The sequence below is a fragment of the Rhinolophus ferrumequinum genome, chromosome 3 (assembly GCF_004115265.2).
Source record: "Rhinolophus ferrumequinum isolate MPI-CBG mRhiFer1 chromosome 3, mRhiFer1_v1.p, whole genome shotgun sequence".
Classification (NCBI taxonomy): domain Eukaryota; kingdom Metazoa; phylum Chordata; class Mammalia; order Chiroptera; family Rhinolophidae; genus Rhinolophus; species Rhinolophus ferrumequinum.
This window is the reverse complement of record NC_046286.1, coordinates 32331063-32347988: the sequence shown is the minus strand read 5'-3', so window position 1 is coordinate 32347988 and position 16926 is coordinate 32331063. Positions and strand designations below refer to the sequence as shown.

General features: G+C 35.9%; 1 protein-coding gene across 1 annotated transcript in view; it reads left to right on the top strand.

Annotated features, from left to right (window-relative positions):
* Positions 1-823: 823 nt before the first annotated feature.
* Positions 824-16926, top strand: part of COL9A1 (collagen type IX alpha 1 chain) — a 91404-nt gene continuing 75301 nt past the window's right edge. The window contains exons 1-5 of the mRNA XM_033103492.1: positions 824-870; positions 1386-1459; positions 2692-2769; positions 2898-3030; positions 8428-8824. Of these exons, the coding sequence (XP_032959383.1) occupies positions 857-870; positions 1386-1459; positions 2692-2769; positions 2898-3030; positions 8428-8824 (696 nt within the window). The 5' untranslated portion in view covers positions 824-856. The remainder of the gene's footprint in view (positions 871-1385; positions 1460-2691; positions 2770-2897; positions 3031-8427; positions 8825-16926) is intronic.

Below are 16926 nucleotides of genomic sequence, written 5' to 3'. Positions count from 1 at the left end.
TGTGCAACTTTGGACAAGTTACAAGTGACTTCATTTTCTGTGCCTCAGTTTTCTCATCTATAGATTAGGAATAATTTTAATCTACCTTATAGTGTTCTGAGAATTAAATATCATTAGGCTTCAAGCATTTTCAACAGAGGGGCACATAGTGAAGTGTTAGCTATAATGACAATAACATGGGGAATAATAACTCTTCTGAGGCAAGCATTCGATTCTTCGCTCTGCTGTCTTGTTTGGTTCTCAAAACAATTGTTTTAGGTAACTATTTTCCTCCACTTTTGCAATTAAGGTAACTGAGTGATAGAGAGATTAAATAACTTGCCCAAGGACACACAACGGGTAAGCTTCAGAACAAATGGGAATTCAAACCAAGGTGGGATGGCCACCTAGACTCCCCTGAGCTCCCACATGTCTGCTCCAGTGAGGCCCTCTTTACCTCAGCCCTCTGAAAGCCTCCACTGTATTCCTATAGCAGCTCTAAAAGCTTCCACTGTATTCCTATAGCAGCTTGCCTGGGCTTTTCTGGTGAAGTTCTCCACATCCTGATGTGTTTTTTCTTTTCAGCAAACTTTCCTTTGCTAATCCCTCCTTCAGTGTAACCTTGTAGCTTTGGGGACACACCCCTGGCTAGGCCGCCTTCCCCCCACCCCTTCCCTCTACTTTGGTTTAAAGTGGCACTGGATGCCTCTGTTTCACTCCTTTTGCTTTTAGCCCTCACGGGGCAGGAGAGACCAAGGCTGAATCCAGAACTCATCAGTCCTGGGGTGATAGAGAAGGGGTCTTGGGGGAGCACTGACTCCCCTATAACCTCTTCTTCGTTGGGTCTGTCGGCAACAAAAGAAAACTGATTGGGAAAATGAAGAACTTCTGGTAAGAATTTGACACTGGAAAGAGTAATGGGGAGACTGGGCTGGGGACCTTTGACTCGAGGGTCTGTGTTGTTGCAGTGGTGATAGGATGAGAGGAGTGAGGGAACAGGTGAGAGAGACAGAGACAGAGATAGAGAGAAACAGATGAGAGAGTAAGACGGGAAAAAGAAAGCATGAGAGACAGGAGAGAGAGAGCAAGAGACAGCCACCAAAACAGAGAAGCAGAAAAGCTAAGATGAGAGAAAACACTGACAAGGAAATAGGTATAGAAACACTGAGAGATAGAAACAGAGACAGTGAGAGAAAACAACAACAATCTATGATTGTTTTAGAGTAGGAGGTGTACATGTGAGAATTTATTATATCTGTCAATAAGATTTCAAACTAAAAATGAGCAAACTAAATTATACTGAGATTTGATCACCTACATTGATTAGGTTTACCACGTTTAAAAATATTAAAGTCATCCCCATCTGGAGGGACTCCTGTTTGAGTCATTTTTCTTTTCTCTTCCAGGAAAATTCCAGTTTTCTTCTTTGCATGCAGTTTCCTCGGACACTGGGCATCTGCAACTGTCAAGCGCCGCCCAAGTAAGGGCCACAGCTACTAGATTTTGAAATGCCACTTGTTTCCAGAAGGGATCAGGCAGGGCTGTGGCTGAGTGAGAACCAGTGAGGCACCCATGGTCCTTCACAGCCGCACTCTTCAGTCTTGCTTTGGCTATGAGTGTGCTCTCTGGCTTTTTTGTGGTCAATGCCGGGTGTTAAAAAAAAGAGTCCTGACTGTGATCAAAGTTGGCAGAAAAGCCAGTCTGTGTGCTACAGTGCTTAGTACAGTGCCTACCTGGTTCAGATGGGGATTCCAATGTTTGTTGGATGGATGGATGGATGGATGGATGGATGGACAGATGGATGGATGGGTAGAAGCCAACGACCTGTGGATTGGGGCAGGTGGAAAGAGTATATTTAATGTACTGGGATGGCTGGGCCAAAGCTTTGTAAATGTAAAATTTTTTTTCTGAAGTCTAGGAAATCTCTGTCATCAGATGAGTGTCATCAGGGCAGTGAGGTTGGACAGTTACAGGAGGCTGTCAGTGGTAGTGAAAAAAACACTACCTCCCTGTAACCTTCCATTTGCATAAGGAGCACCCAATTTCACTGTAGGATTCCTCATCGAATCGAGCATTTAATTCTTCTCATGATTTTCTTCTTCTCATGATTCTTCTCCATTTTAGGATATAGCAATAGTCTAGTTGGGAAACTTATTTGATCTCTTAGAATGAATTTATGAAATCAAATGTGTTCAGTATATTTTATTTAGGATTAGTGAATCCCAAGACTCCCCCCAAGCCCCTTTCCTATCTGACAAAGATTCCTTAGAATTCCACTCTTCAGAAGTCTCAGTGAACCGTCTCAAGGCTGCCTTTGGATTCTCTTAGGAATTCTAAAATTTGTGGTGTTAAAGGAATATTTGCTAGCCCAAACCACCAGAAGTTTTCCAGACTGGCTTCTGACACTGTGCCATTCAGAACGTCACGCAGCTCCGGTTCCAAAAGGAATAAATTCCTAACTTCCACAAAAGGAACATTTTCTCAGAACAAATTATTACAGCAACTTTTGCCATGCCTCCTTTCTAGGATGAGTCGAAGATGAATGAATTATAGTCATAGAGTCATAGAGTTAAAGCAAAATACATTCTTTATAAGCAAGCTGTTTGGTATAATACTGTACTTTAAATAGTGGCTCAGCTCTTATTATTATTGACGTATCCCCATGATCCCCTGAAAGAGATGAGGTAGGATGACATGTGATCGCTTTTGCAGGGTTTCCTGTCAATTCAGATTCTAATGGTGAAAATGAATTGTGTCCGAAAATCAGGATTGGGCAAGATGATTTACCAGGTGAGTAGCAGTGTATCTGAAAAAGCACGCTTTCTATAAACCCAGCTGATATATTCTTTTGTTTGGGAAGTTTGTGGAAAGGAATAAAACCAATCTCATTTTGTACGTTTTGTGTTCCCTTTCTATAGGGTTTGACTTGATTTCTCAGTTCCAGGTAGATAAAGCAGCATCCAGAAGAGCTATCCAAAGAGTTGTGGGATCGACTCCATTACAAGTGGCTTACAAACTGGGAAATAATGTAGACTTCAGGATTCCAACCAGGTGATTAAAAAAAAAAATTAGCTAATTATTGCGTTTTTAAAAAATGAAAAGCTAGCCAATGTTAGAGAATCTTCTCATGCTCAATGTTTCTTGGATCATGATTTTATTTAGAGATGAAAGAATTTATTTACCTACCTATCTTCAGTGCCTGAATATATGAATGCTCTTCATATTTTCAGTATGTAATTTATGTCCCATTCCAGGAAAAAAAAATCACTGAGACTATTATACATTGATTCAGGACATGTTCTTATTACTTTACTCTCTGTTTTTCTATAATTTGTCTGGTTTTGACTGAAAGGACCCTCTGTGAAAAGTGCCAGAGGTTAAGCATAAATTTAACTAGAAACCACGGAGTGGTTAGAAGACTCACAATGGTGCTGTTCAAATGTTCAGGTGCTGAAATAGAAACACACATACAGTGCTTGGCTCCTGACAGGAACCAAACAAAAGCCAAAAGTAGAATATAGATAACAGAAACAATGGTAGTGGTAATCATAATAAGAAAATCCTCCTCTTTATCTCTTTCTCTGGAACTCTTTTATCCTTTAAATTCCTCATAACTGAGGTGGTTTAGTGTATGTGTGTGTTGAATCATACCACTGCTATGAATGAGCTTCAGGGCTTTCAGTTTTATATCACCTAAATACCTCATATGTGATTATTATGATTATTGTATGTTTTAGTGCGCTGTAAAGAAAAACAGAATTAATCTTACTAGAATTAAGATTCCTTTGGTAGATGAATAAGAAAATTAAGACTTTGATAGTAATTAAGGTGTAAAGGTAAATAATGATTAATTAGAACAGTAAAAGAATATTATAGAAACTAATTGTTTATAATAATAAAATTTTGGTCAAATTAGAATATTTCGAGATAGTGCCAGATTGCAGATAAAAATTCATGTTTTGAACATACTATATTTTCTAAAACAATAAAAGAGTGCACTGCATAAACTCTTTTAATACATTTCCAATTAACATTAAATCTCATCCTTCTTATAACCCTGTGGTGGGCACTTTATTTGTATTTTGTGGAGGAGGAAACGGAAGCCAGAAAATTTACGTTATTTGCATAAGGTCACAGGTTGGGAGGTGCTGCAAGGACTGAAACCCAGGCAGAATGGTTTCAGAAGCTGTGCTTCTAACCACTATTTGATACTGATTCTTGGAAACCATTCACGTTTGGAAAGATGAAAGGCATGATAACAGCTATTAACTTATTTTTGCTTATATTTTCTTTTCATGCACAGACATGCTAGTTGTGTTCTTAATCATGCTTTAAAAACTTTCATTTTTTTCTTTCTTTAATAAGATGGTTAAACATGACACAAGACCACAGATGCTGAACCTAATTTTCTCGTCTACAATTTAACCTACAATCTTCACTGTCATTGGCTCTGAGTTCAGAGATCGAAGGCCACGTGACCCCTACCTCCTGCTCATCTTTTCTGTTGTTCTTCTCTAAGTGCCTAAAGCTAACACTAAATATTTTTCACAGACTATAACCAATGTCCCATATTCTCTATCTCCTTGACTCCCTGCCCCCACAAACACTAAAAATCTCCTGTTTTACTGGCAAGGCTTATGAAAGGAGGAAAGAAATAGAAGGAAGTAGGAGAAAGAAAGACAAAGAGGAGGAGAGCCAAAGGGCTGAGATAGAGGAAATCCCAAATAGGTAATAAAGTCTATTCTTGGGCAAGTTACTTAACCGATTTGTGCTTCAGTTCCTTCAGTTTGAAATCAGGAATAATAATAACTGTGTCAGGAGTTGCTGTGAAGAGTAAGTGTTAATAAATGGAGAGGGCTTGAACAGGGCCTGGTACCCAGTGGCACTAGTTAAGTGTTTTCCATAAGTAGTGGAGAGCAGGAGAAGGAGAGAGTGTATGCAGATGGGAGTCTTCTCCTTAGTGGATTCTTTCTTTTCAAGCTGCCCTCCAAGTCCTACTCATTCAAAAACCAGGTAGCAAGAAAGACAGGGAATGGAATTGCTCTCAGACTGTGCAAGGAGTGGACTGTCTTGGTTGAAAGAGAATTTAATTTCTATGGTGGGAATATAGGCTCCAAGGGAGCGAAAATAAACTTATCAGGATTTTCGTGGGGGGTATGTCATATGGAGATAATGTGATAGTCACAATTTATCCTTATTTGTCTTTTTAAATTTTGGAGAGATTATGTGACACTTTTTCTTTGCTGCTTTTTATTCTTTATTTTAGGCATTATAGTTTCTCATTCTCAACTCATACTTATAAACATGTGTTTGTTTGCCTTAACAAATACAATCCTTAACTTTTCTTTGGGATAAGGTCATTAACGACTGCTTCATGGTCCAAAGACTTCTTCTCTCTTATTCAAACCTTTATGGCTCTCTTTTTAAGATACTCTGTGCAGATTGTAGCATAATGAAATAAATCATTTATAGGTCCATCTCTTTTTAAATTATGTATGCTGTCAAGGTTGCTTATCAAGAGGAATAGCATATTTGCAAGAGCAGAATCTCAGGTGTTCAAAAAAGACAATGGGACTGATTGTTCTATAAATTATACTTGTGAGGGTTTTTAAATGGTCTTAGGAATAGACAAATACATATATATTTCATTAATTTGAAACTGAAAGGAATTTTCTCCTCTTATCATTTTGACATACTGTATTAGCCTAGTTTAAAATATTAATAATATGTTAATCTTGATTATATGTGTATATACACACACACAAGCACACAAACAAATATATAAAATCTTCTTGTACATGGAGAAAGACAAATGAATATCCTTGATTTAACAACATGTCTGAAAATGAATTGTTCTTCTAGCAACTTCAACTACTACCCCATTTAAAAAAGAAAAAAGTTTAAACAAGTCAGAGGTAAATGGTAACATTATGTCCTATCCTACCTTAAACGTAATATCTTTGCTCATTTAGCAGGAAAGATTGAATGAAGCAAAATTGGGAGAGATCCCTCAGTTAACCTCATGATGTCTTTGCAAAAGAATCACTAAAGCAAGTTATTGTGACTTCTAAAATCAAAACAAAATAGGTTTATTTTTTTCCTAGGGACTGATGAAATTCTACAGCCTTGTTCAGTACATGTGCAAACAAATAAATAGGTAACATAGATTTTTTAAAAACCTGTAAGAAGAATGCTTTACGGAAGAGAAGAGGACAAAGCATTAGGATTTATCTTCTTTCTGTGAAAATCTCACACTCAACAGTAACTATCTTGAACAGAAAAGAAAAATAAATTCTTTAAGCAGCTGGTTAATTACAGAATATTAGGTGAAAATAATATAAAATAACCTGTTCATAATTTTAATGGATGCTTGTCAAATTTCACCATTGCATAAAACTTTTAAAACTAATCTCCCAGCTCCAAATTAATTAAGGTCAGTCAAATGAAATGTATAAACTTCTATGAGTTTTTATAATTATACAGTAGGCAATATATTATGCTGTCATTAATGGATCTTAGTTTCCTTCCAAGAAGTTATCCTGGAATACATATATTCTGAAAAATCTGAAACTCCAAAGAAAATATGACAAGCAGAATCTATATAAAAATAAATATCAAAATAGATACGGTAAACATCTCTGTTCTGGGTAAGTAGTTCTTGCACACAGTTTTTTCTTCTTTCGCTCCAAACTGAATCTTTTTCAATATAAAACCTCCTTGTTAAAACCTTGCTAAAACCTCCTGTACACTTGACAGACATAAAAGATATTTGATGAATTGAAAACTTTGAAATAAGTATAGTACACATCACCAATTATCAATTAAGAATATGAACTCATAAAGAAATTCACCCAATATTAGAAATAACAACCAAACACATTTTGGAAAATAATGGCTAAGAGAAGTACTTGGATGATAAAAGTACTCAGATAAAATGTTTTACATTTTTGTTATTTTTATAAAACTAACAAAGCGATGAAATTTATGGACACAGTTGACCCTTTTCTTGAAGGTTTGCAAGAATATTTACAGGAGAGTTACTTTATGTTTGTTTATGCTATTATAAGGGATGGCAAAGTTTTATAGGTGAAGTCAAAATAATGATAGCAAGTTGAGTAATTGTATTTATTACTAAACATTCTTGGAACTGAGGAATTTTTTGGTTTAGAAATTCTTCACCGCAATGATATGTTTTAATGTAATTGGCAACAACACATACGCCAATACAATACATTCATATGTTATTCGTTTTAGTTTGTAACACATTAAATCAGCATCCACATAGATATTTATTCTTGCTTTTTTCTTCTTTACTGTTTACAAGAAGGGAGCTATATAACAGGAATTGGACCTGAAGAAAGTTGGAAGTTTGGATCTTGGTCCATAACTGTTCTCAGAAATGTCAAATTTTATTATTTAGCAAGCAAAATTAATTGATATCTAGTTTTCATAGCATTTCTTTCTTACTTAGGAAGTTTTCTATACTTAGAAAGAGGAAGGTAGAAGTGCATAACCTTCAAGCCCTTAAAGGTGATGTTTACATTTAATATGTCCTGATGTTTTAAAATTTTGGTCGCTCAGCTTTTAGCACTTTCGCTTCAACAGAAAAGATCCAGGTACGTAGTTGTTGCAGCTGCAGACCACAGTTTCCACATGGACTGGAGATGCCTTAGGGACACTGATGATCATATGTCACTATTTAAAGCTGTAAAGGAAATAGCAATGATACATACTTAGTTGTCAGATGAGGGACAACTGGATTGGAGTAGAGAATTAAGAACTGGTCACTTTTCCCTTGTCACACATCTAGTGACAACCAACCAGCTGTTAATTTAACATCACACTTTAAAAGAGAAAGATTCTCAGTGTGAAGGAGCTACTCACTCAGGTCTACACAGTTACTTATTCTCAAAATGCTTATGTGCATCTAGGATGTAATTGTGAGAATATGCAAGCAATTGTGGAAAGAAAAAAATCATCCTAACGTTATATTAAAATAAAAAATTTAAAAGCTGCTTTAATTAAAGGGTGTCATAAACTAGTAGAGCTGATTCGGAGTCCAAATGATCTCTTATTTGTGAAAGAAATTCTGCCAAGGACTTTGTAGGAATGTGTTTCTTGGCTGAGATGAAATTGCTGAACAGCAGCTGGTTAGCTGGCATAAATAGTAACATTGTTGGGATTAAGTGGCACTGGGAACCCTCCTCAGCTTCGAAGGAGTGTTGTTTTTTTTTAATGTGTATTTTAAGATGGAGTATTAATGTACGTGAATGACTGAACTTCTGTGAAGGTCTTTATGAACAGTCATAAAAGAACAAACATTACATAGTTTTTCTCACTGTAGCTTTCCTGTAGCTCCAGAATTAAAATAGCATAATAAGAGAAGATGGTAATACGCAACGGTACAGAAAACAAGATTTATATTCACTGTTTTAAACTTTTACGCAGGCATTTATATCCCAGTGGGCTGCCTGAAGAATACTCCTTTTTAACTACTTTTCGGATGACTGGAAGCACACTTGAAAAGAACTGGAGCATTTGGCAGATTCAGGATTCCTCAGGGAAGGAGCAAGTTGGCGTGAAGATTAATGGCCAAACAAAATCTGTTGCATTTTCATACAAAGGACTGGATGGAAGTCTCCAAACCGCAGCCTTTTCAAATTTGCCCTCCTTGTTTAATTCCCAGTGGCATAAGATTATGATTGGTGTGGAAAGGAGTAGTGCTACTCTTTTTGTTGACTGCAACAGGATTGAATCCTTACCTATAAAGCCAAGAGGCCAAATCAGTGTCGATGGTTTTGCAGTGCTGGGAAAACTTGCAGATAATCCTCAAGTTTCTGTTCCGGTAAGTATAAAACCATACACTACAGTAGATTAAATCAAAACCAGATTGCTAAAAATTAATACCTCAGAGGTATTTGGCATCAGCTGGATGTCTTAAACAATGAACAGTTATTCATCTTTTTCATTCACTCAAGCACTTCTTCAAAAAGCAGTCAGTTCTTGTTTTGAGTATAGCATGTACCAGATGGAAAGGGGAATCAGAGGAAGTTAAGTAGGTGGCTCTTGGTTTTGAGTTGCTTAAAGTCTACTTGGAAGATGCTACATGCCCACCTGGAGCACCCAGAGTTCTTCTGAGGCAACTTTAAAGAAAGTGATAATTGGGGGGTGCATATTGTGTATAAATAACTAAGGAGAACAGTCAAATTAAGGTTAACATGAATGGTAGATTCAGTTAGTCAAGAATTCCATGCTTCTTTGAAGCAATGGACCTTGAGATGGAATGATTTGAACTGGCAAAAGAAGAGCAGAAAGTGTATTCTACCGAAGGAAAAGAGCATTAAAGGAAAAAGAAGCAGAGAATAAGTAGGCCACTTTCAAAGATCTGAAGACCGGGTGGTTTGGATGAAATGTGTACATGAAAATGTGAGCGAGTGTTACTGTGTGTGTGAGGGGAGTGAGGGATAATAGCATAGTGTGAAAAACAGGCTAGGAAGCTATACGATGTCTGATCCACAAGAATTAAAATTGCATAGACGGCACAATATTTATTTCGAAGTAGGTCTTGCATGGAACATTATAGAAGTAAAGGATTTTAGAGCTCTGTTCATGATTTTACTATAGAGATCCATGGATGTAAAGGTAAGGAATTATATAATGACACATAATTGTGCCAACTGCTACCATATAATTCCATCATTTTGAATTGTTATACTTTCACTGAACAGTTCTTTAGAAGGATATTTTATAGTATTTTGACAGGAACTTAAAAAAATATATATCTGAGAGGACAAGTGTTCTTTTGGGGGAAACTAAAGAATTTACAGCTCAATAAATAAACTATTGATGTCAATCTCTCTTTCTCTCTCTGTCTCAGGACTGTTAAATTCTAGTCACAAAACTCATATCATGGAGTGTAGCAGGGGTGATACAATGATTTTGAATTGTTTCTGTGCCCTTCTCCAAAGGAAGAAAAAAGGTTATCAGGCGTCTCAGTAATGGAATAGTTCAAACAACTTATTTCCAAGGGAAGAATTGTGATTAGTGTGAAGGACAGTGTGAAATTTCTATCTTTTGTGATGGACAGGAAGCAATTTTTAACTGCCACATTACTGCTCCGGCTTGTAGACACTTGAGGATGTTTTCTTCAACTAATGAGTTATCACACCTCAAGTGGCTGGGTTAAAAAGCCAATGCGACCCCTGTTGTGCCATCTTGAAATTTTATTCAGTAAGATCTTTCCACTGGCACTGGAATGGTTTTCAGACAACACTGAACTTCTGCAATATCTGTGCCATTTCTGGACCATGCAGGACGGGGAAGAGACCGTAGGTTTCCCCTCACTGTAATAAATATCAATCAAGCACTTGTAAAATTGATTTGTTGAAACATTTCAAGTCATTATAATTCTGAATTCTGAATGCTATTAAATTGTCTGATTGCCAGAGCAGTAAAGTTACAATATTGTCCATTATATTAAAGTCTAGCCAATGATGTTATAGCTGATTATAGGTTTTCTGCCAAATCTAGTCTCAGCAGTTAGGGCCAGTTATCTTATATTTTGTTCTGCCGTGTGTAGGAATGCAACAAAGAACCTGGAAGCCGGTGTTACATTTTGCTGTTGGTCCACCAAGGAGCTTTTCAATCAGTGCACTGTAGCCGATGTTAAAAGTACTTGAAACAGGCATGAACAATTTTTTCCCCTTCATACTGAATTCTGACTCTCCTACAAGGAAACACAAGGGACTTGAGCATAAAGCCTATAGGCCAAAAAATTTCTACTTATGTCCAAGGACTGACAATGTCAAACTTAAACTTGTCACGAAAATGTATTCCTCAACTGTCACTGTATAAGAAAAAGTAGAAAACTCAGTGTGAGAAAAATCAGTTTGCACTGATTTAACATTTTAATGCCCTTAATATACTAATTCAACATTTTCAGAGTTCTTTAATTGCCACTAATTTATTGATCCTTGCAACAATTTTATAAGATAGCAAGCATAGATAGGATTATCTCCATTTCTCAGTTGAAGAAATGACCTCAAGCAAGTTTCTTGGCTAGTAAGAAACAGTGTCAGGCATAAAATTTCCAATCTACCTTATTTTCTGCTATGCCAACCAACTTTCCTTTGATAAAAAATAAAAATATGTGTAACTACATATCTTTCCTTATAAAGCTTCTCATCATTCTCATTTTGGAAGACATTTGTGATTTGCATAGAATTTTCAAAATTTATTTTGCAAGACAAACAAAATCAGTGTTTTGCTTTTTTTTTTTTAAAAAAAAAGGGAAGGAAGATTGTACAGTATAAAACATGACCTCATACATAAATCCTATTTTGTTTATTTCTTTAGTAAACTTTTATCATGTGCTTATATGCTGCATATACAAAGTTAAATAAACCACAGATCTTGTATTCATCAATCTACAGAGTGTGAGGGGTTGAGATAGTAATTAATGACAATATAACACAATAAAGACCATGATAGTGAATGGAAGAACATGGAAACAGATCCTCAGATCAGGAGAGGGAGGCATGAGAATGGAGTTCAAGGATGTTTCCTAAAGAAGATGATGTATGAGAGGAAACCTGGGGATGAATCAGAATTATCCAGGAGAAGATAAGGTCCGGTATTCTAGGCAAAGGGACTCTCATTTGGGAATGTCCACATTTATTAATTCTTCCCTTTTCAAGCTTATCAGTTTTCCCATACTGCTCCTCAGTTTTCTAGACTAAGAATAGTCAAATACTCATATAATCCTGAGAGACAAAGCCCAAGTGCCCACAAGTTGTCCCTACCTCCTTATTTTTAAAATCCTCAATTTATTATCATCAATTGAGCTGAAATCTAATCGTCAGATGAAGTTGCTGATAATTACTGAAGTTTAACAATGACTAACTGCTCCTTGAGAGAGTGATGAGTAGTGGGATCCATATATTCTGGGAGATAGAAGAAGTACCCTGACAGGGTACCCTTCTCTCAATAAGAGACAGCAAGTATTCAATATTACTGTGTGAGAAATTTTAATTTAAAATGAAATGTGCCAATAGCATGCAAAAAATATTTTTCAATTTTTCTTCATGAAATTAGATTCATTCTAATCTTTGACATTCTACATTAATTGAATACTTTTTTTTCAGGATTAACCCTTGCTCTTAGTAAGTAAATCAAAAGCAAACATCCATTTTAAAAGTATTAGCAGATGGCAAAAGGTAGGAATGGCATAATGAAAAAGGCAATTGAAAACAACATTTGATGGAGCATTAATGCTAAAAGTCTCATTTATATTATACTTGTTTGTGATTTCCCCCTATCTGTTCCATCTTTGGTCTCTTTCCCTTTTCTAAATTGGAAAAGGAAACCAATTTCAAGAGGTTTCATAAGATTTGCACTATAGCTGCTCACATGGCCTACAACTCAAACACCTTCTCATTGTTCATAGTTATTTAGTGACCGCAGAGCATTTCATGTTTTTTGCCCAATGCATTGCTGTAATACATTGTTAGTTTGATTTTGAAGCAATAAATCCCATATTTTCTATTCTCCTTTGTTCCCATATTTTAGGATGGTGCTATTTATCCCACTGCAAAGCTCAGTTTCCTGGCAGCATACCATAAAAACATGTTATTTTATGACAGGTTCTTTATTGTTTGTTGTCAGCCTGATTGCCTGGGAGAGTTATTTGGTATAGCTCTATTAGAAAACAAAGCTGGCCTTTTTCCCTTTCCAGCAATGTACAGTAGGGGTTTGGGCTTGTTTGATGGAGGATAAATGTTTATGTGGCTTTACAAATATATGATTCAAACCCTTTTTCTTTTTCCCTATGTATATTCCAAATAAAACAATGTGGAACATGATTAATCAGACAGATACAAGGCTTTGGAAAGTATATTTCAAATGTATTGCTCTATGTTATTTTTGTTAAATTCAGAGAAAATGTGAGAGCAAATAGAAAGAACCAACAAAATTGCTGATGGAGGAACTATCTGTCCTTTACTCCATAGAATTAAATTATACTAACCTCCAAATGTAAAAACAGTTTTGTTAATGTTAACACAGGGAAATCTGTTATGGGGTTGTGATTAATATTATTTCTGGTATTTAAGAAATATTCTAGAAAGTCATCTTTTTCATGATTTAAGAAATGCATAATATCTACTATGTATAATATCTGAACTATATAGTTTGCTTATGAAATTGTTTTTGAGGAGTCCCCCTTTTACAAACACTTTTTCACTTGGAAGTAATACATAAATACAAAAGAAATAGTAAGGTAATCTGAACATATCCATAAGTAATCCTTTTTATAACATTTTGGTGTGATTTGATTGGAATACTTTTGAACGCTGACTATCAAAACAATTTTTTAAAGATAAAACCTAGCTTGCTGCATTGTAGACGTATTGACAGCATCAGTTGGATGTTCGACTAGGTGGCAATGAAAGGAGAAGAACACACAGAGAAAGAGCTGCTAACCTAGTTATCCATCGTCCCTTCCCCAAGCCATGGGAGGGGACTATGGATAACTATAACAAAAACTAAACGATGGTCAAACTTATTTTTAATGGAAAATTGAAAACACTAAAAAAATTTATTGGCCTCAGCTATGCCCTACTCTTGTAATTTAAAAAGTATTAGTGCTATTAGTTTTTCTATTTCTATGAAAGTGTGCATGGGCTATGAACATAAAGAAATCTTTGTTATGTGGACTGGGTGGCTATGAGACAAGAGATTAATTCAATGTATTTTTTTTCCTTCTCTTTATATTAATCTCTGTATGGTTAGTTTCTTTGGTTACAATGTGGTGTCAATAGAATCATGGGCTTTCAGAGGTAGAGGAAACACAGAGAGCATCTAATCCAAACCTCTCAGTTTACAAGTAAAGAAATTGAAAGCCAGACAGGGGACAGGTCTTGCCCCAACTGGTAATCAAATCAGAAGAAAACTAATAACCAGAAGATAAATAATACTAATTTTTCTTTACTATATTTCCTATCTATCTGTATATATTCATTCATTAACATTAAACAACTATTTATTAAATATCTGCTAAGTTCTAGACAGAAATTGAAGCTTGAATGGAGCTTGCATTTAGACTAGGGAGAGGAGAGGAACACAAATGGATAAATGAGTAAATGTGTCGTATGCCAGGTGGTCATAAATCCTACAGCGATAAATGAAGTAGGAAATTGGAGTTCCTGGAGAGAGGGCCTCCATAAAAAAAGAAATGTTGACAGAAACCTGAAGGAGTTAAGTGGATTAGCATGTGGATGTCTCCAGGAGGAGGATCCAAAGAAGAGAGAACCTGGAGTGAAAAGAAACTGGTGTTGGTGTTGTCTGCTATGTTTGAGGACAGCATGAAGACGAGTGTGGCTGGAATAAGACTGAGAGAAGTAGGCAAGGGGACTGGAGAGCAGGTAACATGACCAAGTGAGGATGCAGACACTGTCTTAGCATTTTGGATCTCATGTTGTGTGAGATGGGAAGCTATCAGATGATTTTGAATTGGTAAGCAACATGTTCTCATTTTTTAAAAGTATCCTTTGGTTGCTATTTGACAATATAGAGTAGAGGGAGAGAAGGACCGAACATTTAGGGGTGCCTTAAGAGGCTACTGCAATAATTCAAATAGGGATGGTGTTAGTTTGGAAAGGGGTGGTGGTAGTGAATGTTGTGCAAACTGGTCAGATCCTGATATATTTTTTAAGGGTAAAGCAAATAGGATTTGAAGTATAAGAGAGAAAGAAGAAACAAGGATGACACCAATATTTTGGTGGGACTAACTGGAAAAATAGAGTTGCCATTTACTGAGATGGGAAAGACTATGGGAAGCACAGGAATCAGCAAGAATAGCAGGAGTTAGTTTGGAACATCTAAGTTGATCCCTATTAGACATCCAAGTGAAGACAGTGAGCAGCCCTCCTCACATTTGGCATGTTATATGGTCCCCTTGTGGATGACCTTAGCCATTTCACATATCAACTGCAGTAGTATTTATTGTCAAAAGCATTTTATTTTTGACTAGCTACTGCCCTATATACGAAACATTTTTGTGTCTTCCATAGTAGTGATATCAAAGCACACGAATAAAAAAATGAATAAATCACTACATGCCAGGTCTGCTAACTCCAAGTCTCCTGCTCTCTCCTTTCACCATTCTGCCTCTGCCTTTGGTACAATTAAGATGGTTGTCACCTACTATATGTATATACTTAATTAATATTTATTAAGGGGACAATGGTTAGTAAAGTTACATAGGTTTCAACTGTGTACAAAGTTACATAGGTTTCAACAGTACTGTATTACATCATCTATATATTATGTTGTGTGTTCACCACCCAGAGTCAGTTCTTCTTCCATCAACCTACTCATATTTAAGTACAATTTCTAGCACTTTGTCTGGAACTACATGGCCTAGTCTACATAGATTTGGGAAAATTTCTGATTTCAAAGCAGTTGAGAGTCTTCTGCTCAGCAACTAGGAAGCTTCACTTGGAGGAGGTCCTTCATGATGACAGAAACCAACATTTTGTCATACACTAAAAAGAAGACTGAGGTTTGAGAATTCAGGTATTTCTTTAAATATTTGTTGTGGCTGAGTAGACAAAAGCTTAATGAAATCTCTCTCTTTCTTTCTCTCTCTCTCTCTCTCTCTCTCTCTCTCTCTCTCTCTCTTTTAAATTATCTTTATAGGCTACTGGTTTTTAGGTATTTCATACTGTAAAATTTAATCATAATTCAGTTTGCAAAAAAATCAAGCCTTGTGTCATTCCTATTAATATTGAGCCAAGTTTCATAGTTTGTCATTAGAATTATCTTTCAGGAGGAAAATTGGTTGTCTGCTCTAAGTTTTTGTTTAGTCCTTATGAAGAACTTAAATAACTTGTTTTATCTTTATCAACAAACGTAGCAAAATAACTAGAAATTACTAGTCCTATTAAAAGAGTAGAGAGTTGGGGTCAAAATTACTTGTTTTAATGTGTTGTCAGCTGGACACTATTCTAGCTTACGGAATGGAATTATATTATAGTTTCTTGAAGAAAAGAACTGGATAATGTCAATCGGGACAAATGTAAGTCACCTTCCACTCACACAACTCAGTTTTCCCTGAGACAATGGGGAAGTATTTTATGTGGAGAAGGATGGATTGTGCTAGGGCATTGTATGTTCTACTTAACAGATTTTTGTTGTTGTTGTTGTTTAAAACAAAACCTTTTTATTTCTCTACTTGTATTTTTCTCCTGTCTTACAATTTGTAAACTCCTTACAGAAGGAGAATATCTTTGGTTTCCCTAGAATATTCCCTTAGTGATTGGCTTATATTGGGACTTCAAAAATGTTTACCGAAGACTAAATTAAAATATTTGTCACATTATTATGTCAGTGCATATTTAAAGAAAATAATGATTCCAGGTATGAAAATGAGAAACATGTGTAAATCAGCATTTTAGATGTTTAATGAAAGTGACTTTTACCAAGGAACTCTGCCAACCTTCCTTGAAAATAATTAACATGCAAATTGGAATTCATACTGCATGCCAAAAAATGGTTGTTGTATAGATGATTATTAGTGCGTAGATGGTGTTTATATGGATGCACAGATGTGTTCAGAAACCTCTGATCTATGTTGCACCCTGAACAACTCAGCCTGTATTCACAGTGGAATTACATTTCATTCCCTCATTATCCTGTGCCACAATTGCATCTCATATATTTAAACAGGTGTAGCAAGTTATCCAGAGAGAATTACATTTTTGAGAAAACAGCTTAATGAATCACTTTGCATTTGCAATAAGTAACTTTAATGAACTATCTAAACAAAGAATATAGGTTTCCTTTTTAGCCATATAATTAATGTTTCTCAAGGTGATTAAGGAACGAACTATTTTTGAGAATTAAAATATCACACATACAATCCAAGATTGGTTTGAGTTACCACTTTAT